The sequence below is a fragment of the Montipora foliosa genome, chromosome 8 (genome assembly GCF_036669935.1).
Source record: "Montipora foliosa isolate CH-2021 chromosome 8, ASM3666993v2, whole genome shotgun sequence".
Classification (NCBI taxonomy): domain Eukaryota; kingdom Metazoa; phylum Cnidaria; class Anthozoa; order Scleractinia; family Acroporidae; genus Montipora; species Montipora foliosa.
In genome coordinates, this window is record NC_090876.1 from 40,158,992 (window position 1) to 40,186,300 (window position 27,309).

Genomic DNA, 27,309 nt, shown 5'->3' on the forward strand with positions numbered 1-27,309 from the left:
CGTCATAATGTCGTCATGCAGATCTCGTTGGGCACGTTTCCTACTTAATTAAGATGTACCACGCCATGAAAGCAGATTCTGAAGACATTGCAGGGAACTGAGAAAGATATTTGAAAGTTGTCGTATGCAGTCGTTTACATATTACAGGTATTTTCAAATGCTAATTTCTGCTTTTCTTTTGAAGGTATTTCTGAATCAGTTGCTGCAAAGCCAACAGCTAGATCAGTCAGATTCTCAACATACTTTTCATTCTTAATTTGAATAATTTTATCGAATGCCGGATAACCTACACCGCCGAGTTTTTAACTGTGAAGTAACCTGAGTATCATGCTTTCCTTTTTGGTGAGAAGCGAGAGGGAGGACGAGAGAAAGTGGCACACAATTGAAACTGACACAACTGCTTGGTTTTGACCCGGCAGTAGTCTTGGGTAAATTCTGCCGGCAGAATTTCTAGAAGAACAAGCGATTTTTAAGGAGAGCATTCTGCCGGCAGAATAAGGGATTTTCGAGCAGAATTTGGGCAGAATAAGAGAAAATCAGCTGCACTAACCGGATAAATAAATAAATAAATATACATTTATATAGCGCCATCTTCCATTAATTGCCCATGGCGCTTTACATTTTCTTTTGTTTAAAACTACATGCTAACCTTCTTGAAGTTTGGTAATCGACATTTTCTCCTGTTTAAACTTGTTTCTTTTCAGCAGCATTCGGAATAAAAATATATTGACATGTTAAAAAAAATAATGCTTTGGAGAGATGTGGTAGTCTAGTGGTTAAGTGAAAGGGTCATTAATCGAACGTTCACAGGTTCGAGTCTTGCGAGTTCAGGCATTGGGGTTCGGGTTTCACATAGATATTCATTTCCCATAATCCCTATCAAGCACTAAATGTCCTAATTTGACGATAATAGTCAATTAAGAGAAAATTAGGTGTTGAACTCATTGCTTTCACTGTTGTCTTTATTGCAATTTTCAAGAGCACACGAGGGAAAAAAATTACCCATCATGCACCTAACTTACAATGACGTAATGTATAAAAACATAACGCAACACCCCCACTTGTTTTTATAATCTAAAGCTAATTGCACAGTAAATGTGATTATAACAGGATATGCTACCTTATAGCTAACATCCAAACAGGAATTTTTTAAAAATGTTCAGTTTAACCTTGGTTGCTGGCTTTGTGAAAATATCAGCCACCATCTCCTCTGTAGGGAAATATACGATGTCAATTTTACCATTTACAAGTATCTCACGCAAGAAGTGATGCCTGATGTCAATGTGCTTAGACCTTTGTCTACTGACTGGGTTCTTGCTTAAATCTATTGCCCCTCGATTATCCCCATAGATCCTGGTGGCTTTATATGATCCCCTTCCCATGTTAATTAGTAACTGAGTTAAGTACAGAGTTTCCTGGGCTGCAGCCGTCATACCTATATACTCGGCTTCACAAGTGGAAAGGGCAACAGTAGGTTGCCTTCTTGATTTCCATGATATAAGGGGGCCACTGTGGGATAACCTAAAACAGTACCCTGTGGTACTTCGTCTATCCTCCAACGAGGATGCCCAATCTGAATCGCTGTAAGCAACTAGGTTCAAATCACCATCACATTTCTTAAAGCACAGCTCATAATCTATTGTGCCTCTAAGATATCTTAAGACATGTTTAGCAGCTACCATGTCCTCCACTCTGGGGCAGGACAGTTTTTGTGAAAGTTTACTAAAAATCCAGCTGATGTCCGGTCTTGTGCATGTCATTGCATATATTAAACTCCCTACAATCTCACGATACCTCTTGGGATCAGTCATTAAATCATTGTTGCCCCCCAAATTTTTGTTCACATGGAGTTGCTCTAGGCTTGCAATCCTTCATTCCGAATTTATCAAGCATCTTAAGGATATATCTCTTTTGATTCATCTTAATTCCCCCTCAAGATTGATTGAAATCAATACCTAAGAACAATGAGATTCTACCCAAGTCCTTCATTTGGAATTGGAATTTCATGCCTTCCTTGAATTGATTCATTAAATCCATGTTATCTGATGCTACAATTAAATCATCAACCCAAATAAGAACAATGATTATGTTGTTATCTATCTGTTTACTATAAATACAATGGTCTACTGGGTTTTTGTCAAAACCAGCCCCCACCAGATGCTCATGTAATACCTTATTCCAGTTCCTGCCTGACTGTTTGAGGCCATAGAGGGATTTTCTTAACTTGTAAACTAGCCTCTCCCCGTCCTCCGACATCGTTGCAAAGCCCTCTGGCTGGTCCATGAATATTTCCTGATCTATAGGTGCATGTAAATATGCAGTCTTAACGTCCATCTGGTGGACCGTGAGGTTGTATTGTGCTGCCAGTTGCATGAGGACTCTAACTGAGGAAATATTAGCCGTTGGTGCGTAGGTTTCTTGGTAGTCTATCCCTTCTACTTGGCTATACCCTTTGGCTACATATCTGGCTTTAAGTGTTTCAGACCCTTCTGCATTTTCTTGGATGGTGTAGACCCATTTCCCCCCCACTGGGTTCTTACCCATAGGCAGTGTGGTTAACTCAAATGTATCATTCTCTTTGAGTGATTTCATCTCCTCTTCCATTGCTTGTCTCCACTCTGCAGCACGAGGCGAGTTCATGGCCTCTGCATATGTTTGTGGTACTCCACAAACCCTATAACAGCAATCAGTGCTGTTATAGGCCAAGTCGTTACCATCATTTAGGTCAGTATAAAATTCAGCTAAGTACTTAGGAGGCTTCCTTTCCCTTAAAGGGTACCTTCTAGTCTGAACGGGGTTACCTGCAACCTGTTCATCGTTTTCATCCTTAATGTCTGGGTCATCTGTGTTGGCTTCAATGTTTGGGATGTCAACCCTCTCATTTAGGTCTTTACCAGTTGGGGTGTTCGTGTCAACCTTGCAGTCAGGGTTGGCTGTTTCAGCCTCGTTTACTGGCAATCTGCAAAAGCCTGAGTCCTCATATGGCAAGTCAGTTTGTGTTTGCTGTTCTACACTGTCTTTACTAATAAACCTGATAAGTCTGTGTTTATCTTTATCCTAGTATTATAGCACCTGTTCCGAATGTGGGCAGCAGTCTGAATGGCATACGGCCACATACTTTTGGGCAACTGCTTCTCAATGAGTAAACACCTACCTGTTTCGACCAGGGTTCGCCAGTGTCTCACAGCAGTGCCGTTTTGATGAGGGGAATAAGGAGAGGATGTTTCATGTTTTATGCCTCTCTCCCTAAGGAGCGTCTGAAAAGAATTGCTCGTAAATTCTGTCCCATTGTCAGACCTCATGCACTTAACTTGGCCATACGGGGAGCAGTCAGCCAGGAACTTTTCTGTCGCCTGTACAGTATCGCTCTTATTTTTGAGGAAATAAACTAATACGGCCCCAGAGAAATCATCGGTGAAGGCCATGCTATACTTAAAACCTTCTTTAGATACTGGATTAATGGGACCGGCCAAATCTGTGTGTACCATTTCTAAAGGTTTTGTAGCTCTAGCATCCGGTCCTCTATTTCTATTATTGACAAACTTTCCTTCTATGCACGTGTTTCAATTAAACTTAGATTTATCTGAACTACCAGATATATTCATCCCATCTACTACCCCTTGTGCTTTAATGACATCTTCGAAATTACAATGGCCTAATATTTCATGCCATGTGTGGACGTCATGCGAGACGCTTACCTTATCACTATTGTTATCATACTGTTCAACAGTGTTCAAATAATATAACTGGCCATGTTCTTCGATAGCGAACGTGGTGCCATCCTTATGAACAAGTTCGTTATGGCCTCGTTGGAATTTAAGTTCTGCTCCATTTGATGTGGCAGCTTTCACCGAGAAGATATCTTGGGGATACGAGGGTATGAACAATGCATCTTTCAGCACAGTTTTTACATGTCTCCCATTCACATCTTTCAGTATTACCTCTGCATCTCCTCGTTTGACTGCTATATTCATAGTCTTCGTTCCATCCGCCAACTCCATACAATGTTCTGTCGGTTTGAAATTTCCATCGACTTTTTTAAAAATGTTAGTTGTGACAATGTGGGATGTAGCTCCTGTGTCAACCAGTAATCCTGTCGGATTATTATGATGTCGGTTTGTATGATCTTCGACATGAAACGCAAAGGAGTGTTACCCTTCAATGGTTTTGGTGTGGTCGCTGGAAATGGCTTGTTTTGTTCTGTCCTTACGGTTGTGCCTTCTGCATTCGCCGTCAGTGTGAGTGGTGCTCTTGTGATAACTGCACCACTTCGTGGCTTCGGATTTTCCCGGACAGTCTTTAATAAAATGGCCACTTTGCCTGCAACCGTAACATACTGGGGATGTTGGGCATACTGTCTTCATCACTTGATCTGCTTTCGCTTTTGTGTTGAATTTCTCTGTTTCTTCAAAACTTCTCAGCTGGACTTTGAACTCGGTCAAATTTCACTTGTGTTTTGGGTGATGTGAATTGCCAGTGGTTTATAAGATTCTGATAATCCTTTAAGGATCATGGCTATAATCAATCCATCGCTGAGGCTTTCCTTGGCGTTTCTGAGAGCCGTGATTGCTTTTTCAGCCCTAATCAAGTACTCTGTAACTGTCTCATTCGTTCCCATCTCGAGCGACGTCAACTCGGTGTAGAGCGTTATTATTCGCGGCTTACTTTGGCTTGCATAATGCTCTCGTAAGATCTTCAGAGCCTTTCTACCGTCATCGGCAGCATCCCTCATTACTAATGAGAGGCTTTTGCCGTCTAGAAATTGTATAAGTTCCGCATAACATTCTTCATTTTTGGCTTCGTCGGGGGGGTCTTCCGACGGTAGAATTGTCGTCTTCAGTTTTAGCATTCGCAAGTGCCCAATGAATTTGGCTTCCCACAACTCGTAGTCGTTCTCATCTCCGTTGAAAGTCAGTCTTTTCCACCTCGAGTCTGACCTGGACCCATAACCTGTTGAACTCATTGCTTTCACTGTTGTTTTTATTGCAATTTTCAAGAGCACACGAGGGAAAAAAATTACCCATCATGCACCTAACTTACAATGACGTAATGTATAAAAACATAACGCAACATTAGGAATTGTCGATAATCGTCATTTCAAAGGTATAGAGGTGGGTTGGAAAGTGAACTGAAATGCAAGTAATTAGGCAGCTTCTGCGGGTAACGAAGCAGAAATTACGTATACGTACAACAAAAGAAACAAAAGACAGAAAACAAAACAACTCCAAATAAAGACTAATTCCAATTGACCAAAAACACTATGCTTTCCAGTACCTGCAGAAAGACCTAGCTAAATAGACCAATTTTGATATATTAAAATTCAGTCCTAAACAAAAGACATCATCTCGAGGCTCTGGGGAATAAATAGAAGGATTTGTATGAGTTTATTCCCCAGAGCCTCGAGATGATGCCTTCGGCAGTGTGTCTCAGTGGTTAGGGCGCTTGCCTTGAGGTTCATAACCGCCTCTGACGACTTGCTGAATTTGTTCCTAGTAGTCCCTGGTTCAACTTCCCAGCTGCACTTGTAAATAACCAACAGGTTTGCTTCTGCCCAGTTGGGATTCTGAACAGTTGTTGTTGTTGTTGTTGTTGTTGTTGTTGTTGTTGTCGTTGTTGTTCTGTTTCGTCGTTTCGTTGATTTTGTTTCATTGCCCCTGAAGTCTGTATGGGGAGTGGTCAAAAAAGTATGTATTGTATTGTATTGTATTGTATTGTATGCCTTTTGTTTAGGACTGAATTTTAATAGATCAAAATTGGTCTATTGGCGTGCCGTAGATCTGTAAAGAGCACCCAAAGAGCAAATTACACCAAAAGCCTTTGAGAGATATTTCAAGGCTCCTTGTAATGTATAAAGACCGTCTAAAGTGATATTTTTATCACGTTGAATTTGATCTCAGTGTTCGGAAATCTTAGCTGAAAATTGATTTGTCAGAAAATGTTAGGGAATGATGACTTCATTTCAGAAATTGCTAGCTGAACGTGGCCTTCTAAGAACTTCCCAGCGAACCATTCGCTCATCTGAAACTGCTAGATGACCTTTTTAAGTGCCAAAAATTGCAAACATATCCTTTCCGAAAAAGTCAAGGAACTACGTTTCCCTGGTTTTGAAACTTTTAGGTGATGTTTTAGTCAGAATTCTGTAGATGCTTGGCAACGTAGGACCAAAATTCTCAGAACAGTTTGACTCCCCCGAACACATATCACCGAAAATTATCGTTGGGTGCCATTGATCTGGGCCGGTTATTTCTCTCTTAGGGTTACAGTGATGCTTTTGCTTGCGGCAATTATCCTAACAGTTTCTCAAGTAGTCGGTAAGTACGTTTCCTTGGTAGGCGGTTAAACTTGTAGGTTTAATTTGAAATATACATTTTTGGTGTAGATCAGTTATTATGAGAGTTGTCCAAACTTAGTGCCGACTGAGCTACAAGGTCAGACGGGAGCAGGGCGTGGGAACTGAAGATGTTAAAGTCACGGCAATGAACATGTGCGCGTGCAAGTGCAACAAGGGGTTACGTTTTGACAAACGCTGGCCGTGTAGCACTTATATTTCAACAGACTTAACTGATTAGAGTGTAATGTAAAGTGCTAGTTTTGTACCCCATATGAACCTTGTGAGCGTTAGCCCTTCTAAAAGAAAGGGGCCCACACTAAGACACTCTGACCAGGGTGGGAATTGAACCTACGCCCTTCGGGTTAGATCATCGCTGCTCTACCGACTAAGCTACAAGATCAGAAGGGAGCAGGCCGTAATAGTCGAGGAGCAGATCTCAAAATAGGCCCTAAATAATGTTTTCGTTGCGCACCCACTACACAAAAGGTTTGACTTCAGATTATGATAGACTGATACCTCTGGAACATTTCTAGGCCGGTCGTACTGGTAAAATGTGGAATCAGGGATCTGCTACGGCATGTTTTTTTACGCGGGGTGGGGCTGGTACAATACGGGCTGAATTTTATCCCAATGACCTAACTGGGGAAGAAAATAATCATATCTCTGAAGTTATTAATGCTAGCCTCTTGAAATCTGGAGAGGTGATATAACTCCATTATCTGAATTTATCGAACTGTTTTTAAGGTAGCACTTCCGTTTCCATGGAAACGTTTACTAGGGAATATACGAAAGACGGCTAATTTCCCCCAAAAAATGCCCTTCGCAAAGAGAATTGTCTTTATTACTGGAAAATATTTAAAATACACTTCTTGTGTAATTCCCTGTAAATATCTATGCTCTGTTGTGCTGATTATTAACTGGAGTCATCTGTGGGTAAAGGCTATATATTCTGTACCTGCACCTTTCGTAAAGACTACAAAATGAATGATCGTGTCTGTGAATACTGAAGGTATCCGTTTGGTTTTCGGCAGATAGAGATCAAGTACGAGTTTTGTCTCTCTTCTTTTCTCGTTTTGAATAAACGTTTAAGGCACATCAAACAAGAAAGCTGTTTAAGTCGAGGTCTACTATCCCAACCTGTTCCAGCCACGCTTTAAATCTCATAAACGTTGCAAACTTGCATATATGACCTTGTATCTCAGTCGGTAGAGTAGCGGTGAGCTAACCTGGTGGTCGTGGGTTCAATTGCCACCCTGGTCAGAGTTTTCTTCTGTCCTTGTGTTGGCCCATTTCCATTTGTAGGGCTAATTAAACGCTCACATGGTTCATATGGTGTACAAGTCAAATAGACTAGCACTTCACATTACACTTTAATCAGTTAAGTCTGCTTAACTTTATTATAGTCTTGTCCATTCCTACATATCTTATGCCATTCTTGGGGAAGTGTGTTTAAAACTCAAATTTATAAAGTACAAACAAGACAAAACACAGCGCCTACTCGCGGAAAAAAACAGTGCTTTTCCTCTCATCAGCCTCCTAAGTATCCTATCAGTTAAATTTGCACATCGGTTTCATAGCAAAGCACTACATACCAAACATCTTTGATAACTTTTTTTTTAGTATGCTAATGATATTCATAGTTATGCACAGGAAGCAACATTGGAAAACAATCTGTATCTTCAATTGTAGTTGACCTTTGGCAAGATCTTCCAACTACAGTGTAGGTCAAAAGATCTTAACACTTACTTTCCCTGCCAAAGCAAAAAACGTTCTTCTTAAAACTCAATCCAGTAAGTAAAATTATGCCAACGACTGCCTTTATTTGTGTTTATTTTTTGTCTTAGCTCTTAAATGTGTGTATCTCTTGTTGTTGTCGTTGTTGTTTTTTTTTTTTGTTTGTTTGTTTTTTCTTTTTCTTTCCTTAGCTAGGGGCTAATAGTAGAAAAAGGTGTAATAATAAACACTTAATGACTGGTCCCGAGGGAAACAGTTCATTTTGTTTCCCGAGAATCTCAATGTTTCCCCGAGGCACAGCCAAGGAAAACATTGAGATTCGAGGGAATCAAAATGAATTGTTTCCGGAGCGACCAGTCAGTAATTGATTTGTTATACAGCACAAAAAGAAAAACGTGCAATGGCAAAAACAACGGGGGTCGTCGGTCAACATTCACGGGTAAAAGTGTACTGTTACCCTCTGACGTCATAGATTTTGCACTGTTGCCCGCTAAGAGACTTTTGGCGCGAAACAGTTTCATTGTTAGATGTCATGTGACCTCGAAGTAACCAATGAGAGCGTGCGCTGATGGGAGAAAAAACTCAGCTATATAACAATAAGATTGTTTGTTGTTGTTGTTTGTACAGGAGCCCACGAGAAGGAGTCTTCCTATACGCATTATTCTTCAATCAACCTTTGAACATACATCTTTCTATTTTTAGGATTAGGGTTAGGGAAAGATACGCGCAAAGGTTGACTCATAGGGCTTGTATGGGAAAGGCAAGCTCCTATTCATGAGATCCTATTGCGTATGACTAATTTCTCTTACCGGCGGTAATTTCCACCTGACTTCCCCTCCCCAACCCAACAATTAGTCGGTGGCGACGCAATTTTCCCTTTCGTAAACAAGCGATGCCATTTGGACGAGATGAAAAAACATAATCTACGACCAGATTAGCAGCGCATCTCACTTAGAATTAAAAAATAATAATAAGAAGAAAAAACCTTAGAAATATATTAGGAAAAAAATTAGAAAAAGTCGATCGGTCGATGTCGATCTCGGTTCAATGACTTACGAGAAATTGCACTTAACCTCTACGCTACCGAAACAAATGAAATGAAGGAAATCCTAACAATTTATTGAAAGCACTTAACCTCTACGCTACCGAAACAAATGAAATGAAGGAAATCCTAACAATTTATTGAAAGCTAACTGAATAAAAAGGCTTGGTTACTAAAAAAGGCATCGACAGTCAAAAATGGCATCGCTTGTTTACGAAAGGGAAATTAGCGGTGGCGACAGGGGGCTAACTCATACAATGACACGCTGTGCTTGAAATGCAAACTAAACAACTAAATAAGCAAAAAACAAGAGCTTAAGAGGTATTAAATTGTTTGGTTTTTTTTAGTATTTTGAAGAATTGTCATTTGTTTTCGTGTGGTCGCTAATAGAAACAAACTCTCAACGCAAATCTATAGCAGTTTTTGGATAAGATAGTATTTGCCCTATTGCTTAACATGTGAATTCCCTATAAATGTCGTTGTCTAAACATAAAGGTAAAGTCATTTTATTCAACGTCGGTGGTATCAATGGAAGCCGACTATACTCCGTTTTGCAGGTATTTAAAGCTATAGCTACACTGATCAAAGGAAAGTCCAAACAGACGTTGAAGTCACCGAGGAACGAACCGGAGACCTCTTGCTCCGAAAGCTGCGCACTAACCAACTGAGCTACGCCTTCTCCTCCGAAATTTTCAAGCCTTCTTCATCAGTTCAATTGCGACTTGCATAGGCACGGGTGTTCTGCAGTTGTGTAGCTCTTGCATGACAAAATCAATCGGCCCATCCACAAAAAGCGCACCGAACAAAAGGAACTTGAACTTGAATAATCCTACAATAAGCCATGGAAATTATACGAGACCGGCGTTGAAAAATACTGCAGGATGTATTCTTTAAAATATAACTTAGCGCCACCGTCAGTACTTCGAAATAGTCCCTTTTCGAATTTAAGAATTACCGCTGAATACAAACACCAAAGGCACATTGATACAGGGTTAGTTTCGACCTAAAGTAAAGTATTCACAAAAACCAGCTCCAAGGTGCCTGAAACTTGAAAATTGAACAATAGAAAGTTGTAAATAGGTCATCTTCTCACTAAAATTTAGGAATATCTTCACTTCAGATGAAGGCTAACCATATAAAAATGCGCTCTCAGTGCTTTTATTCAGCGTCATAGCGAACTCGAAACTGGGCATCGATTGTTATCCCTGTAATGATAAAGGATAAACTGTAAGGATAAACTTGAGTTGTAGGAGGAGTTCTTTGCTCTGTTCCATGCGGTGTGAGAAACAAATGTCACACTAGGAGATGTAATCCCTCAGCTTAGTTACCATGCGAGGCCAATAGAGAGTGTCGCGTGCTCTGCAGATGCACCCTTCAATACCGATGTGTGAGCTGTGCACAACTGCCATAAGCTCCTTGCGTAGGCTGGCTGGTACCACAAGACATTGACCCTTAAAAACAAGATCTTTCTGGACCGTCAGGAGGTCTCTCATGTCGAAGTACGGGTAAAGCGGTTCAGGGAGGTCTGAACGACTCTATGGCCATCCTTCGCGTATGGTTGTCCGTAGTTGCTGCTGGACTGGGTCATCAGCAGATGCGTGCTGGATCTGCTGACAGCGGCTGGCGCTGACTGGTAGGAAGGCTTGATGATCAACTTGCTCAAGTTCTTTGTTGAAGTTACAGGCGTTGATCTCATGCAGGAACGCTCTGCTTAAAGTATCAGCCAGGAACATCTGTGTTCCTTTTTCGTAAACAACTTGTAAGTTGTATTTTTGCAGCCTCAACAACATTCGCTGCAGTCGTTTGGGCGCTGAATTAAGTGGCTTCGAAAAGATTACTTTTAATGGCTTTTGGTCGCTCTCCACTCGTATCACATCACGACCATACACGTAGGACTCAAAACGTTCACACGCGAAAACAACCGCGAGCAGTTCCTTTTCGATCTGAGCATAACGTGTTTCTGCGTCGTACATGGCTCTGGATGCATAGGCTACGGGTTGTCCATTCTGCAACAAGGCAGCCCCTAACCCGAACTGAGAGGCATCACACTGAAGCGTCACTTCCTCCTCCAGGTTGTAGTAATACACTGAAGCATTTCCTGTTAGAGGTTTGTTTAGCTCATCATTGTCGACGTACTTAATTATCTTCATGCCCACACAGGCCTTTCTTCCAAGGAGGGGTCAGATGGCGTTGTTGTCAACAAGTTTTCAATCCAGTTGACATTTAAAATTGTCACGCCACACGCGGATACGAACTTGACCCACAACTGTCAGCTAAGAGCCTCCGTAGGCCGTGACGATGAGTGTTCAAAGGCGTCACGCGCATAGTCCTTTGTGGCTTTCCAGTATAATTTCACCGGAATAACGTTGTATTGCGCTTCAGTGTCAGGCTGAAAACGCAGATAATTTCCAGACTCTAGGTTGAGGGTTACTAACTGAGAGTCTATGATCTGCATAAAACACTTCCGAATCACTATCTGGGTTGTCAACCGCTCGGACAAGTTTGCGTTTGTCGTCTTTGCCGTCTTTTTTCTTGCTGCGGCATTTGACCGCAAAATGTGACAGCTTTGCACATTTCCGACACGTCTTGAGGTACGCTGGGCATAATTTTCTCCTCGTGCGGTCATGTTCGGTGCCGCAGTTCTCGCATTCTTAGATGGATTCCTTTAGGTGTTTTTTTGAATCTTCGTCTGTTGATAATTTGGCTTTTACTGCCTTTTCCCAAGGCATTTACTGTAGTTCCATCGCAGTTTCCGACGATTTTCATTTGGGCCAGCATGCTCTCAGACGCTCTGCAGATCTCATCAGTTTTGTCAAGTGTAAGCTTCGTCTCTCTCAACAATCGTTCCCTGACTTTGTTGTCACGAATGCCAAATACCAATCGATCGCGCAGTATCTCTTCCGGGGTAATCTCTTCGAACTTGCAACTATCGGCTAGCTTTCGCAGCGCTGTGCGGTACTGATCATACGTTTCTCCGGGCTCTTGCACTCTACGGTTAAACTTGAACCTCTCGAAAGAGATATTCTTGCGTGGTTCCCAATATTCTCCGAATTTAATCTTTTTCTCATCACCATCATTTTCCCAGTCGTCGAACTACTAGGTGAAATGACCAAATTTAAGGTTTTGACTACAACGTGGACAAACTAAAGTGAATCTTTCAGTCTCACTCTTCACTTCAAATCCGTCCGTACTAATCCTGTTATAGGACACTTCACCCATATTGTATAATATAAACAAAATGGAAATATCATGAAATACTTAGAATAGCTCAAACTTTTATTTTGAAGTGACGTTTTCGTCGCCGTAGCCGTCGTGGTTTCTTAAACTCCCTAGGGACTATAGGTACGGCAGTTACTGGATTCCCTGTGCCAACAACACTACAAACGGCCTCCTATGTTTCAGCATGAGAAGTAGTTACGACATCCATTGTTTTCCCTTTTTCAGGGATTCTGATTCCTGATTGTTGGCTGATTAGGACGAAAGTTGTCATCGTGAAGTCTGGTAGGATGACGTCTATCACACGTTTTGCAAGTTCTTCTCTTGGCACACCCGTTTGAACTAGGACCACCACCGTAGCACGTGAAGCACAGCTCTTTCTCCTTTAGAAACTCTCTCCTTTCTTGTAAGGACTTCTTTAAGTACTCTTTGCATCATCAAGGTCATGACTCTTCCCACACATCTCACACAAGTTTTCAGGGTCACACCTTTCGTTCTTGGGTACAGTAACTACTGTTGTTGCGTGACTAGAAGCATGGCTTGTCGTGCGGGAACGGTCTCCGTATGTTCTCGGCTTGATTGCATTCCTACCCTTGTTGAAGCGATCTGGGAGTTCTGACGCATCCAAACGACTGAGCGCTTCTCGTGAAAATACTGGATCGGTGGCAATACCCGCCTTAGTCTTGACAAATGTAACGAAGCTAGCAAACCTGGGGGTGATTCTTCCGGCGACTCGATGTCTACTCGATTCTCTGCGCCATCTGTCTTGGAGTGACAACGGAAGTTTTCTCACCATAGTCTAAATGTTGTGTGGATAGTCTAAAATTGACAGAAACGTAAACTCGGACATCGCGCTCCGACACTGAGTGAGAAACGTAGCAAACCGGTCTAAAGCCTGATCGTCCTCTTGTCTAATGCAAGGCCAGTCATTAACCTTCTTTATGTTCGCGTTTGCAATCTTGTACGGATATCCATACTTTTCAACCAAAAGCTTCATAGCCTCTGCGTATCCGTTCTGACTGTCGAGATGGAGGCAACCTTTAATCAACTCTTTCGGCTCCCCTTCCAGGTACTGCTCTAAGTAGCGCAGACGTAGGTCGTTCGACTTCAGTTTACTCTCTATTTGTGAGTCAAACGCTCTGTGAAACGTGAAGAAGTCTAAGGGATTACCGGTGAATTTGGTGATAGTTAGTGCTGGCAAAAGGGTTTGCTGTTGCTGTTCCACCAATAGCTCGGTTAATCTATTTTCCTGACTGAGATAGAAATTCTTGAACACCTTCAGAAGCGTTCTGCCTTTCGCTCTGTCTCATTTTAAATTCAGGAACACATGGGTTAAACTGAGAATAAAGCGCTGCAGTTGGCTCTACTTGTCCAGGAGGGTAATATGTATGCCTGAGAAACAAGTGGTGGATGTGGGCGTGGAGAAGGCTCAAACTGTGGACTATGACAGACCGTTGGCGGTGGATGTATAGGTAAAACATGGGGCTTTTCTTCCAAGGCATCACCTTCAAATTCAGCATACGCCCTTTCCCTCGTGTGAGCTACCGCTAGTTGTTCTTCTAACAGTAAACACTCTGTTCTTTTCTCCAATTCTTTCCTACGCTCTAACATTGCGAATTTCGCCATCAGCTCGGCTGCTTCAGCTCTGTCTTTCGCCCGACCGGATGCAACAGATGTGGACGATGCCTTTGAGCGGCGGGACGATCCCGAGCGCCCCGAATAATCTGATCGGTTATCTAGGCTTTTTAAAATCTTTTCCTTTGTGGAAGAAATCCACTGTTCCGTTGTCTCAATAAAATCAATCATATGACTGCTTTGTAGAGCGTACCAGTCGCTAGCTACGTCAAGGTCTTCTTCAGTTTCAAGGTCATTCATAAGGGTTGCGACCGCCTTTTTCAACTCCTCGCTGGTCGCGCGAAATGCGGACAACTCGCTTTCAACAGTGTTAACATTGTCGTGTTTTCGGTCATTTCGGTTATACGCTCCATATGCATTTTAACTTTCCTCGGCAACCTATAATAATCCATCCATCGAAGTCGTGCGACATAATCGGATCCTACTAAGTGTCGCGTCGGCCTAGATACGCAAACTGTGTCAGTGACAGTCTCCTTCGATTGATGCTCGTCGACGTCAGTTTGTCCGTTGCAACTCCCGGCGTCCATACTCATCCAGAATTAACGTTTCAACGAATATCGGGTCCAAAGCCGAACCTCCAACGCGCTTGTTACATCAGCAAAGTAACTTTTAATTTGATGTTCGAAGTTCATTAACTTAAATCGGTTGCTAAAAAGAAACAAACACAAATACGTTACTGCAATGAGCTAAGTGAACAGAAATCGACGAAATAAACGAAACAACGATTGGAAGTAATACTTACAAACGTTGTATGGCTTTTAAAACGGAACAAACTCAACCAAGGTACGATAAAACTGACAACAAAACAATGTTGACTCTCCGAAATACAAAATGAGAATGAACTTTCAAGCAAAGCGGCGAATTTATATTAATGAACTAAACAAAGGCAAAATTATGCGGGCGAAAACGACATATAAGCGTGACATAAAGTAATTCTAAAAACAAAAGCGAACAAAATATTCACGAAAAAATGCGGCAGCAACACCCTCCAACTCCTCATTAGTCTTCCCCCCCCCCCCCTCCCCCCGTCAAAAAAATGTTTTTGGTTTTTTCGTTGGCACTCAGTTTGTCTCCGTGTCTGCTCCAAACCCACATGGTAATTTTCTCCAAATTAAACTTGAATAATTGCGCTTAAACTTAATTTCATTTGCATTTTTTTCTTCAAAGCTCCTCCGCCATCAACCTGCTATGCATGTGACGAGAACAATGAAGACACTTGCATCTTAAATCAGCAGCGACAACTGTGCGCTTATCCCGTAGAAACACATTGCAGTTCGGCCAAATTGAAAATCAGGAATACCGCTTTGAATGGACTGGAGGAGTTTCGTTTTGTTCGAGGATGTATCGACTGCCAAGGTAAGTTCCATTTTCCTTGGGAACTTATCTCTCGTTTCAACTCACGTGATAAGGCCCCATGTTTCCAAAACATATCTGAAGCGAAGAGTTTCGAAGTTCGGACGTGGTCGCCATTTCCGAAGAATCAGTTTTCGGTCGTGGTCGTCCTGCCTGTGTTTGGTAAGTGTCCGTTATAACTTGCCGTTTGCTATAGTTGTGTTAGATTTAAACGCAGTAATTCAACCTTTACGCAATTATTTTTAAACTGCACGAAGTCATATTTTTAATTAAAATTAAAAAAATTATTTCTTTTATAACTCGAAGGTCATGGGTTCAATTCCCACCATGTTCAGAGTTTTTTTCTATCCTTGTGTTTGCCCACTACCATTAGTAGGGCTAACGCTGACATGGTTTATATGGGGTAGAGACCTAGCACTTCACATTACACTCTAATCAGTTAAATCTGTTCAAATATGTCCGTTCAAGTGCTACACGATCAACGTTTGCTTAAACGTAATCCTTCCTATGTCTTTTTCATTTCAGTTTTGAACCAAGTGAACAGTCTAACCTATCCACTCGATTAGCCTCCTATCTTAAAATACTAAATTTATTATTTAAGCTTCTTCTCTAAAGTACCTTTTACTTTACACGTTAACTGGTTTGCTTCACCAATAACTTGTTAATTCACAGAGGGCCCATACAAACGGTGTTCCCGTTAATCTCTATATCTTTCACATAATTTCGATAATAATAATAACAATAAATAATAATAATCACTTTATTAGTATAGGTAATCGCATGGGGCCGAGTAAAATTAAGGATTAATATCACGCGTGTTTTCAGAAGTTGCTGAAATTGCTCGACGAGGGCAATTTCAGCAACTTCTGAAAACACCAGTGATATTAATCCTTAATTTTACGAGGACCCATTGCGATTACTTGTTAATAACAAAGAGGGCAAAATTTTCTTAACACTGTTGAGGCACCTCGAAAAACAGACAGCTAAGCGGAGTTAAAACACTCGTTCGCTCGGAAGCAAAACAACTAACAAACAGACAAGCAAGTCAACTTGTTCTTTGCGTCCAAAACGAGTATAGATGATTGTTATTTACATCCACTCGAGAGGAAAATACGAGTTTCATTCGTGAACAACTGTAACAACGATTAAACCAAATGTTAAGCTTCAATTTATTTTATTCACCTGTGCTGTAGAGGTTTTTACCACTTGCAAATACGCATCCGTAAACATAGCAAACGGTTTGTCCAAAGAAATCCACCAAATTTGAGCTACTTGTTCCTCCCGTCAATGGCAGATTGTTCTGTGACCTTTTTTGTTGAGCTGCAAGATGTCGTGGTAAACTGAAAGCCCTTGACGAAAGGAATCATTTTGTTTTTCAACCACACAATCCCGCTACGCCGGGCGCCATGTAAGTCGATCTAAGTTTTAAGCTTTTCATGAAAAAAATCTTTTGCCCTTCTTCTTGTCACTCGAAAATTCAAATTCCAGATCATCTTTTAAAGCTAGTTCTTAATCTTTATGCCTTTTCGGCGAATGCAGCGCGAATTAAAAGACAAACTTCGATGAAGACGAAGTTGTTTTGCTCAAACAGAAGAAACCAACTGAATGTGGAAGACGTACGTTCAGCCAATCAGGAGCGAGAATTTTTGGCGCTCGACCAATCGTGAGCGAGTAATTTTGCCCTCTTCTCAAGCAAAATTAAGAAAAAATACCCTCTTCATTGACCAATCAGCATTCAGTAATTTTGCCCTCTTTGTTATTATAGTCTCAATGTTAACGTTATTTAGCCGAGCACGAGTGCTCTACTAATATTATTTTTTCAATTGACGCCACGATCTAACGCCCAAAGCATTATGGGATTAATATGCGTACAAACACAAAGGCCTTTTAGCGATATCTGTCCGCAGTTCAATCCCTTAATGTTTTGCAATAAGGCGTTATCACCTATTTCCATCAGTTGTGGAAAATGCTATTGGGGAGACCACAAATCTACTGAAATCAAAACAAATTCAATCAAATGTTGGTTTTTAAGGAGAGGGGAAAACCGAAGTACCCGGGGTAAAACCTCGCAGAGTAGCAGAGTAGAGAACCAACAAACTCAACCCACATATGGCGTCGAATCTGGGAATCAATCCCGCGCCACATTGGTGGAAGGCGAGTGCTCCCACCACTGCGGCAGCTCTACTCCCGTCCATCTCCTACATAAACTACCAACAATCCACAATTCCCGCCTGACTAACGCCCGAAACGTCAGCTCACATCTTTTTTCTTGCGCCGGTTAACTCCCCTTTATCAGCTCGTTTGATTAAATCAGATTTTCTTCTTGTTCAGCGCCACAGTCTCGTTAGAAACTGACTCCTTTATTCGTCTGCAAATTCCAAGAAAACAAATCGCAAAGCACGATTTTCGACTAGGAAGATGATGTCATAAAGAGATTAAAAATTCTAAATTGTACCTTTCCGAATAGCTTAGTAATGCAAACAACCTTCGCACAAAAGTATAAGTCATTATAAGTTGGGGCATTAGTTAGGCAGTAACAAGAGAAGACAAGAAAATGCCATGCATTGATGCCTTAAGGTAAAAAAGTGTATTTCTTCACAGAAGGCGAAAAAAGTAATAACAATGTGAGGAATTTCAACGGAAATAATTTCTTTTTCTTTTTCCAAGCCCTAACCTTAGGTGATCACCGTGAAATAGCTTCTTCTTTAATAGTATACCACTGTATCATATAAACTCTTGTTCTTTGGCCATTGTGTCTCAATCAATTATATCGCTGATAATTTAGACCCCAGAGGCCCTGTCACAGCCCCCCTTCCGATAGAACTGCCCTCGCATCTTTTCAGACTACAACGGAAAGGACTTTTCTTTTCTCTAGAGTTTATGGTAACAACAAGGCACGTCTGCGTGTCATCATCCTAGACATTTTTCGGGTTATTTTCCATTGCACGTTAATGTTCTCTTTTTGTTTATTCCAGATAAGAAGTCTGCATGTGACTTGTTGGCTGGAAACCTGAAAACTCGGGGCATGACAGTATTGGAATGTGAAATAGACTGTTGCAACAACGGAAGCCTTTGTAATGATGGAGGTAAATTACGTCTGCATCATTTTAAAAAAAATAGGTTATTCGTTCATGGTTTGCTGTGCGGCGGAATTGGGTAATGTTCCATGCTGGAAGTTTTGCAGATTATAAGCACAGGTGGATGTTGCCGGGTCGCGTACGTGCAATCCACTTGCGGGTAGGACACTGGCAGTTATTAACGGGAGATCCTGCCTAAACAAAGCTAATCTGGACCAGACATCCTCATAGCTACTCAATTTTAATAGAACACTGGAAGAGCAAATGACACATGATTTTATTGCATTGAGCACATCTTACCTTAGCTTATTTCACCTCCAAAAGGAGAATGGTAGTCCAGAGGTTCCAAACATGAAAAATACAGAGGCGACATTATACCTATTGCACGCAAATGCTTTCCATTGTTGAGCCTGAATAATTTTATCAATAATTTTATACTACTAGTAAGATCTCAGCAAGACAACTTTGAAATGTCCTCTACTCTACTCACGGCTAAGTTTTACTCTTTTGCATGTAAAGTGAATACAGAAAACATAGGGCCCTTAAATGATCGACCTGTATTTTCGATTTTCTTTAATTGATCTTTGCTTTTCTCTTTCAACTTTTTTTTTATAATTTGTAGCTGCTTATCGACCGAAATGTTGGAGCTGTACGTTGGAGGGCGCTGGATCCAATTGCGCTGCAGGGCAACAACGTCAGATTTGTGATATTGATCCAGAATCACTCGGTACCACTCATTGCGGCTCAGCCGCTGGAAGGAAACGCAATCAATATGGAGTTATCCAAAATTTCTTTTACCGTGGATGCTTCGACTGTGCAAGTAAGTCAAATGTCATTTAAAGTTCTTCGGATCCATTCAGTTCTTACTTTCAAATTTGTGTGTGTTTATTAACTATAGACCTTTTCACGGTTTCTGACGCCATCTTGGTTGGGGCGCAAACGCGGCTTAAAATTACATTGAATGTATGGGCCGAAATTCAAACTTCTATAACTCCGCTTCGAAAAGGCAGATTTCAGAAAAAAATTTAAATATTTCTAGTCGTTTTATTAATATCATTCACTCAACCGAAAATTAGATCATTTCCTAGGGCACAACGTCTGAAAATTGGATATGAGAAATCTCCTCATGTCGCTTCAAATTTCGCGGGAATTTGCATATATTAATTTTGTTTTCAAGGTTTTATATGAAATTTACAAATTTCGTTTACGGTCGTTATAGCTTGATTCTGATCGTCATACTTAAAAGAAAATTTTCTCAATAGAAGCGCTTTTTGAGAGGTATTCTTGCTATCCACAATCGTCAGTCCTTAAAGGATTTATAATGATTCAAAAGTAGGCAAAATTCCCATACATTCACGGTAATTAAAGCCGTATTTTCCCCCCAACCAATATGGCGCCAGAAACCGCGAAAAGGTATATTTGCATTTGACACTGAACCATTCACTCTGAAAATGTCGTCAGCTCTTTCTTGAATCTCTTGAGGGTTGATTTAAAATTAACCTCTCCTCTTAAACAAAACAAAAGGGAATATTGATAAAAATTACTTTCGGAAACCACAGAAAATAATGTTTACAAAAAAGCCACTTAACGCTTAAGGTGTAAACATCGTATGTGACATCATATAATTTCAAATGTACTGCTGATGATTGCTTTAAAATTTTAGATTTGGACACTGCATGTCCTAAAGCTAAAGGAAGTATACTATACATAAGCCGTTTTAAGCCCTAACTGAACGCCATAACATTTTTTGCTTATGGTCTACTTGTGTGGTCAACAATTCTGCATGCACCTGTTCGTGCTCCTGCAGAGTTGAATCTTCAACTGTTCAACTGTCATTAAATTTCAAATTTGTTAACATTTTGAAAATGTCAACAATAGTGGGAAATGCAACAACAAATTAAACTGATGACGGCATGAGTCATGCCGAAATATGTCTTTGAAAAGTTTCTCTTGAGTCTAAAAGTAATTATAATCCTTTTCCTGTCACGAGTTTATGCCAATGCAAAAATAATTGACGTATCACATTCCTTTGACCTCAAATGGAATAGGCATTTTTTTTGATATATTAAAATTCAGCTTGAAAGAGAGGTTTAGAGGACAAAGACAAAGAAAAGTGGATGATATGCAAATATATTTAATATTTGGCACATTCATTCCAACGTGTTTCTATTGTTTTTGTCCTCACTGCCTCACTATCAAGCTGAATATTTCACATTTCGAAAACGGCCTATTAGCACTATTGACCAGCACCCACTTACAAGCGACTTCTCTTAACCCTTTCAGCCCCGATAGTGCCAAATGGCACTTATAGATTTTACTCTGTCTAACGCCAGACGGTTTTACTCGTCAATGGGGAACCCCTCGGGGCTTAAAGGGTTAAGCTAACAGCGAGAAAAAAATATGTCCCTGTTTAACCCTTTCAGCCCCGATAGTGCCAAATGGCACTTATAGATTTTACTCTGTCTAACGCCAGACGATTTTACTCGTCAATGGGGAACCCCTAGGGGCTTAAAGGGTTAATAGACTTTTTTGCAGATACGGCGGCCATTTTGTTTTCTATTGTTTCAAAAGACATTATGGGATGCTCAGGGGGCAAATTAATATGTATTTGCCCTCTGGGCATCCCATAATATCTATTTGAAACAATAGAAATGAAAATGTCCGTCGTATCGGTAAAAAGATCTATTAAGCAAAAGGAATTTTGTACTTAAAAAATTCTAACTTGAATCGAAATCGAAATGACTGATCTCAATTTAAATTATTTATTCTGCTTCAGAAAAGAGAGAAGCGTGTTTTGCTCTAGGTGGCTACTGGAAAGGAGATCTCGATAATCGTGGAGCTACCACCCTCCTCGAATGTGACCTCGAGTGCTGTGATGTCAGTGGAATAAATGGCAGTTACTGTAATGTTCACACACCAGAACTAAAACCAGCTGCGGTCACTGTGTTCACACCAACAGGTAACAACATTATTATTAAGAAAGCTCCTAAAACAATTGCTGTGCCTTTTAACAGAATATGTCATTCACTGACCTTCAATATTGCATTGACTTTGCGCTTGCTGCAACTCATTTCAGCGTTCCTGAAAGGGTTTTTTTTGTTTGTTTGTTTGTTTGTTTGTTTTTTCATTTATTCTGGCCTCTTATATAAGCAACTTGGCCATTTTTCGCTTTGTTGATCATACGTTTTAACATGAGCGCCTGGGTTTAACGGTGGCCAGCTATACACCAATAAAGACCAACTTTAATCGTTACCTATCTCTAAACTTTACGGCCGACAGTTACTGGTCCTGCACAGTGTAACGTTTGCCTTGAGAGAGACGCAACCAGCTGCAGTGATAATCAGGAAATTCAAGTTTGTGGCGTGGATCCATACTCGCTTGGTACAACACACTGTGGCTCTGCAGTCGGGACTTATCGAGACAGCAAGGGGGATATTGTGCATGGCTTCTTCAGAGGGTGCATAAACTGTGCCGGTAGGTTTTGTCGAGAGCACCTAAAAGAGTAGCGTATTTTTTTTTCTCAAGGCGTTTTCACAGACAGATCGATGAATTGTTGGATTGATACTCCCGTGTAAAGAAGGTTCATGCCGAAGCCTTGATATATACTCTGAAGATTGCGAATAGCCGTCAGTTTCCTCGGTTTTGGACACTGCTTCTTTGACTTAAAAGTAAAATAAATCAAGCTAGGGAAAAAATTGTTCAGTTTCAAAATGACAAAAATGTTGAGAAAAGCATTGCACGTGGTCTTGGTTCTTTTCGGGGGTGACTAATTACAGTGGAACCCCGCTATAACGAAGACCCCGTTGTATGTGGTTTGCAACCAATCTCTAGAGACACAGGTAACAATGCTGCAATGAACAATTGCTGGTGGATGAACAAAGGGAGCTGATGAGAGATCTTTTGTTTTCGTGCATCAACATGGCGGCGATGACGTCACGTGAAAAACACCTGTAACGAACAACATCTGAAAGCCCGGCAGAATTGCAGTAAAATATGTGGAAACGAACCTCGCCATAACGAATACATTTTTACGGTCCCAACGTACAATTCAGGGGCACCCAACGAGAACATAATAGTTCAAAACCACTTAAACATAGCATTGATTAACGTATTTTGGTATTTTATACGGTAGATATAGGTATATTTTTATCCCCTAAAAATTTTTCATCTGTTCGGATTTCCTAGCTGAAAGTCTAGTGATCAGAAAATTATAGGGATCAAAACTTACCTTTCCGAAAATTTCAGCTAGAACATAGCCTTCCGAAAATTCTAGGTGACCTTTTTAGAGTAAAATCCGTTAAAAATCGGCTATTATACCATTTTTTAGGTGTTCGAAAATCCTAGGACAGGCAGGCAAGCAAGAAATTTTACAACAAATGTTCCGAAAATTCCAGATCTCAAATCGTCTTCCGAACAGATATTTTCCGAAAATTGAGTAAAAACTAGAAATTACAGCTTTCTTTATTTCGGTTTTGACAAATCCATTTACTGGTACAGTGTTGAAGTTATGCTTCAGCGTGCTGACTCGTTACTTCTGAATTTTGAAGTTAATTGAAAGTGTTTTGGAATTCGATGTCTTGAATGTTAGCGCTTTACAGTTTACAGTACGCTGTATTGAATGAATGAAAACGATGTTTTCTACGTACAGTATTGAATTTTTTGTAACTGTTATTTATTAAAATACCCCCGCTATAACGTATATTTTTGCTATTAACCAGATAATTCGATATAACAGAGTCTTTGCTATAACGAAGACACCACTATAACGAACAATTCTCTCTGCACCGTGGCACTTCGTTATAACAATTATTCCATGAATGCGGGAGCGCGTGACGTCACGTTAGTTTGAGACAGTTGCAACAGCCGATTCAAGTGATCGAGGAAAATGTTCCAAATCGCGACGTTTCTTTTCGAAAATCCTTTGTATGGACAACCATCTAAAGAAAATTCGCCCACCCACTATTTTCTACGTGCCTAAGGCTGGGATCATCGAGAGAACTTTTGCAAGTGGGCCGAGAAATTTGGGGGCGCTGGGCCGTGAGCTGTCTTGAAAGCTACACGCCTTGTCTATTTACATTGTATGTGACGACGGGTTGGATCTGAAGGGGACATCGAAGCATTCCAAAAACCCATCAAATCACTCAGAACAACGCAGAAAATTATCCAATATCAAAAATACCATAATATTCTTTGTTTGTCCCTGCAAAATATTGCATAAGCATTGTTTCCATTTTCTCTTGGGACCATTATAAGTCCCAAGAGAAAATAAAAACAATGCTTTAATATGCAAAAATCTGGAGGGACAAACAAAGAGTATTATGGTATTTTTGATATTGGCTAATTGTAGGTGAGTGAACTTTATTTATCTGGCTGTCCATAAAAAGGATTTTCGAAAAGAAACGTCGTGATTTGAAGTTTTTATGGAACATTTTCCTCGATCACTTGAATCGGCCGTCACAACTGCCTCAAAATAACGTGACGTAACGAGCTCTGGCATCCTAAGGTTGTCTGCCTGTGCCATTAATGTGCGTCGGATGTGAGATGGTAAATAGCCAAGGAGGAGCGTAGGGCCAAGTTGGCTATAATCAGTCTCGTATCCAACAAGCGCGAATGGAATAATTAATTGTCTTATTAAATGTCATCACATTCTGAGCGTGTGAGAAGTTGTGTCCCGGGGTAGTTCGCTTCCCGCACAATTTTTTCAGCTTGGTAACACGTGGCGCAATCATTTTGCCATATATGGTCAGACGGTATATGAGCTGAAAACCGAGATTGAGTAAACCAATTAGAAAGTTAGAATCGCAATATCCGAGGTCTAAAAGTGGATACTTGGAATTAATTGAATTTTGTCCTCAATTATCGTTGCAGACAAAAAGGCAGCTTGTGCAGCTATAGGAGGCTTCAGGAAAAATGTGCAGAAATGGACACAACTGGAGTGCAAAATAGAATGCTGCACTGGAGATAACTGCAACACACAGAAGCCGAGTTTACTCAAACTCAAGAGCAACAAAGCCCTGCGAACAGATTTTCACCAGATTTTACTCTCCGCAGTCCTGGCCTTTTATATCGCTGTGGCACTCAACATCGTCAACTAAGGCTGGTTTGATTACCTGGAGGAGGCTCGTCGAGAAATGGAAGAGCTAGATCGCGAAAGACAATATTGTACTATTAGAGACAAATAAAATAGGAATTTCCTATCACCCAAGAGTGGCCTAGTCCCTATCAGCGTCAGAAAAGTGTTTATTTTTAAACCTAGTTTCGAAGGAAAATTTATCCCATTAAAACTCTTTGAGAATAAAGGCCGGGACACACTAGGCGACAAGTCGCAACGACAGGTCTCTGCGACAAGTAGCTCCGAGTTTTTTACTTGCAAAACAAGTCGCTGCGACACGACGCCTCTTCGGTGCACTGGCAGTGACCTCGTTTCAAGGGGAATGTGAACTAGTTTTTTAATTCAATATGGCTGACCGTATGACCCTCTCTCGTTGGTTCATTTATATTTTGTCGCAGTGACTTGTTGCTGGAAGTGTACAAACGGTACGACAACACTGCTTTCGCTAATTTTGTCGCTACGATTAGTCGCACGAATTCAAACTGGTTTAAATTCCTGCGACTGATCGCGGCGACAAAATTCTGCCGCTGCGACAATTATTTCATAAAATTAAACTTGTGACACAAGGCGAATTGTTGCGGCGACTTGTTCCCGCGACCTGTCGCAGCGACGTATTGCCTAGTGTGTCCCAGCCTTTCATTTTGTTCGAGGTATTTTCATATCACTAAAATGTGGATGCTGCATTCAAACGCAAATACAATACGCAAAGAATTTTACCCCTCGAGTAAAGACCCTTCGATCGTCCTAGATAAATTGGTAAGAGGAAGGGGCCTCAGCGAACCGCTTCGAATTTCTTTGTCGAGCTTGCGTTAACAATTTAAATGTATTCGGGTGTCAGTCACGCGTGATAGCAAAACCACAAAACTGAAACAAACAGTTGGGATATTTTCAAACAATTCTGACAAACACACGACAACCAAGGAATCATTTCCTTGGAAACTCAAGATAGTTCATACCGTTTAAGTGTCATTTCATTTCCTACTGAAATTTAAACGATATCTGGAAGACTGGATACGAAGCAAATACTTACGGGAATTTAGACAGTTTGGGTTAGGCGATTTGGACAATTGTCTGTTTTCCCGCAAATCATGGCTTAAAAATAGACACTTTCTGACGCTGACGGGGACAAACATGATACTGTACCAATTTCTCACTCTTGGGTAATGCACTCTTGGCATAGGATAGAATAGGAATAAGATAATGTGGCGCTCAGAAATCTGTAACTGAGAAATCTCGATCTGCGATGGAATGCGGCCCATCAGTTTTCGGTATTAGAGAGCTTAAGCAATGACAACGGCGACGGCAACGAGAACGTCATCTCAAAGTATAAATTTCCGTTATTTTAATGGCTTTGGGAAGGGTGTGGTAGTTCCTCAAAAATGACACTCGTCGGAACGGCACTTAATTTGTGGGAGAAAATGAAAATTTATCCTCAAGTGCCGACGTTCTTCATAAAACCTCAAATTTGGTTATTTGACATTGCTGTTTTGCAGACGACGGCAAAGAAGTGGACAAAAGCGTAAAACGTACGTGCTATTGTTTTTGCCCACTAAATAGGCAAAATTGTAACGTTCTTGTTGCCGTCGATCTTTGCTCAGTAAGCTACTTGTTTGCAGACCAGTCAGAGCCGTTGTGGTCATTCGGCACAACTGCGATTGGCCATAAATTTGGCAGGACGCGTATTCTAAATTTAGATGATACTGTAAACTGATGGACCAAGCCAAATTCTTCAAGGTTGTATGCTTCTGATGGCACCAGATAGAATAGTAAGATTAAAGTGTTTGTCTTTTCAGTCTTGATGATGACATCAACAAAAACGAAATGACAAAACCGTCCGATGGAACAAAAAAGCTTCGAATAAATAAGCCTTTTACATGCTTTACTGTTGTGTTTGTTTTCTTTATTATCTTACTATCTTATATTATCATTTTGTCTTTGTCCTCTACACGAAGACAGTATACACAAGTTCGATCTTTTGCAACAGGCCAAAGGACTTTCAACAACAATAGGAACCTAGAGTCCACCATGATCACTTGTAGGAATGCAATTTTAAAGAGTTTATACAAATACATGAAATGTTGGAAACGTGTAATGCGCCCGTTTGAAGGATGGAATACAAATGGAGCTACTTGGCAATAGTTAAACCTACGACCCTCCGTAACACAGGTCGGATGCTCTACTCATTGCTAGGTCGTTTTTCTAGGTCCTGAATGGACAATATGTCCCAGTGCCAAGGACTCTGATTTTTCAATTGTCCATTTGCCCGTTGCCAAGCAACTTGTATTCTGTCCTTCTCACGGTCACATGACACCTTCCCATCATTTCATGTATTTGTATGGCAGGGCGCATGACTTTGTAGAACCCGCAGACTGGTGGAACACATTATCCATTCAGGTCATAAACGACCTAACTCTCCCGACCAGTGAATTCTAGTAGCTCAATGGGGAGAACATCCAACCGGTGTTCACAGAGGGTCGTAGATTCGAATCCTGTCTAAGATTCTGATTTTTCTGTTGTCCTTTCGCTCGTTGCTGGGCAACTTGTATTCGAGTACTAGTCTATACGACTTCTTTATTGCCATCAACCGTTACGTTTCTTAAACATTGGCCGCTTGAGGGAAAACAACAATATTATCCTCATTGGTTATTAAAACTAGAGTGACGTACTTCGATGAAACAGTTGAGCAGATTTTATTTCGCTTTAATGGCAAACACACTTTACCGAATGCAAAAATGGCTGCCAATAAATTATTCTTTTGCATGTATTTGTGCAAGCCTCGTTTTACAACCAAATTTCTTTCAATTTTAAA

The 27,309-nt window shown here is 40.8% G+C and overlaps 1 protein-coding gene across 1 annotated transcript; it reads left to right on the forward strand.

Moving 5' to 3' along the window:
• LOC138012719 (uncharacterized skeletal organic matrix protein 2-like) lies at positions 1 to 26,378 on the forward strand. Its single transcript, XM_068859589.1, has 8 exons — positions 1 to 147; positions 6,256 to 6,311; positions 15,126 to 15,314; positions 18,287 to 18,397; positions 19,011 to 19,208; positions 21,165 to 21,347; positions 21,668 to 21,862; positions 24,257 to 26,378. The coding sequence occupies exons 1-8, from the start codon at positions 125 to 127 to the stop codon at positions 24,481 to 24,483; spliced, it is 1,182 nt and encodes a 393-aa protein (XP_068715690.1). The 5' UTR covers positions 1 to 124; the 3' UTR covers positions 24,484 to 26,378.
• The last annotated feature ends 931 nt before the right edge of the window (positions 26,379 to 27,309 follow it).

Excerpts from the sequence above, each read along its gene's own strand:
- LOC138012719 (XM_068859589.1), top strand. The coding sequence starts at position 125 with ATGCAGTCGTTTACATATTACAG. Across the intron at positions 6,312-15,125 it reads AACAGTTTCTCAAGTAGTCG|CTCCTCCGCCATCAACCTGC; the intron begins GTAAGTACGTTT and ends TTTTCTTCAAAG. Across the intron at positions 21,348-21,667 it reads CACTGTGTTCACACCAACAG|TTACTGGTCCTGCACAGTGT; the intron begins GTAACAACATTA and ends TACGGCCGACAG.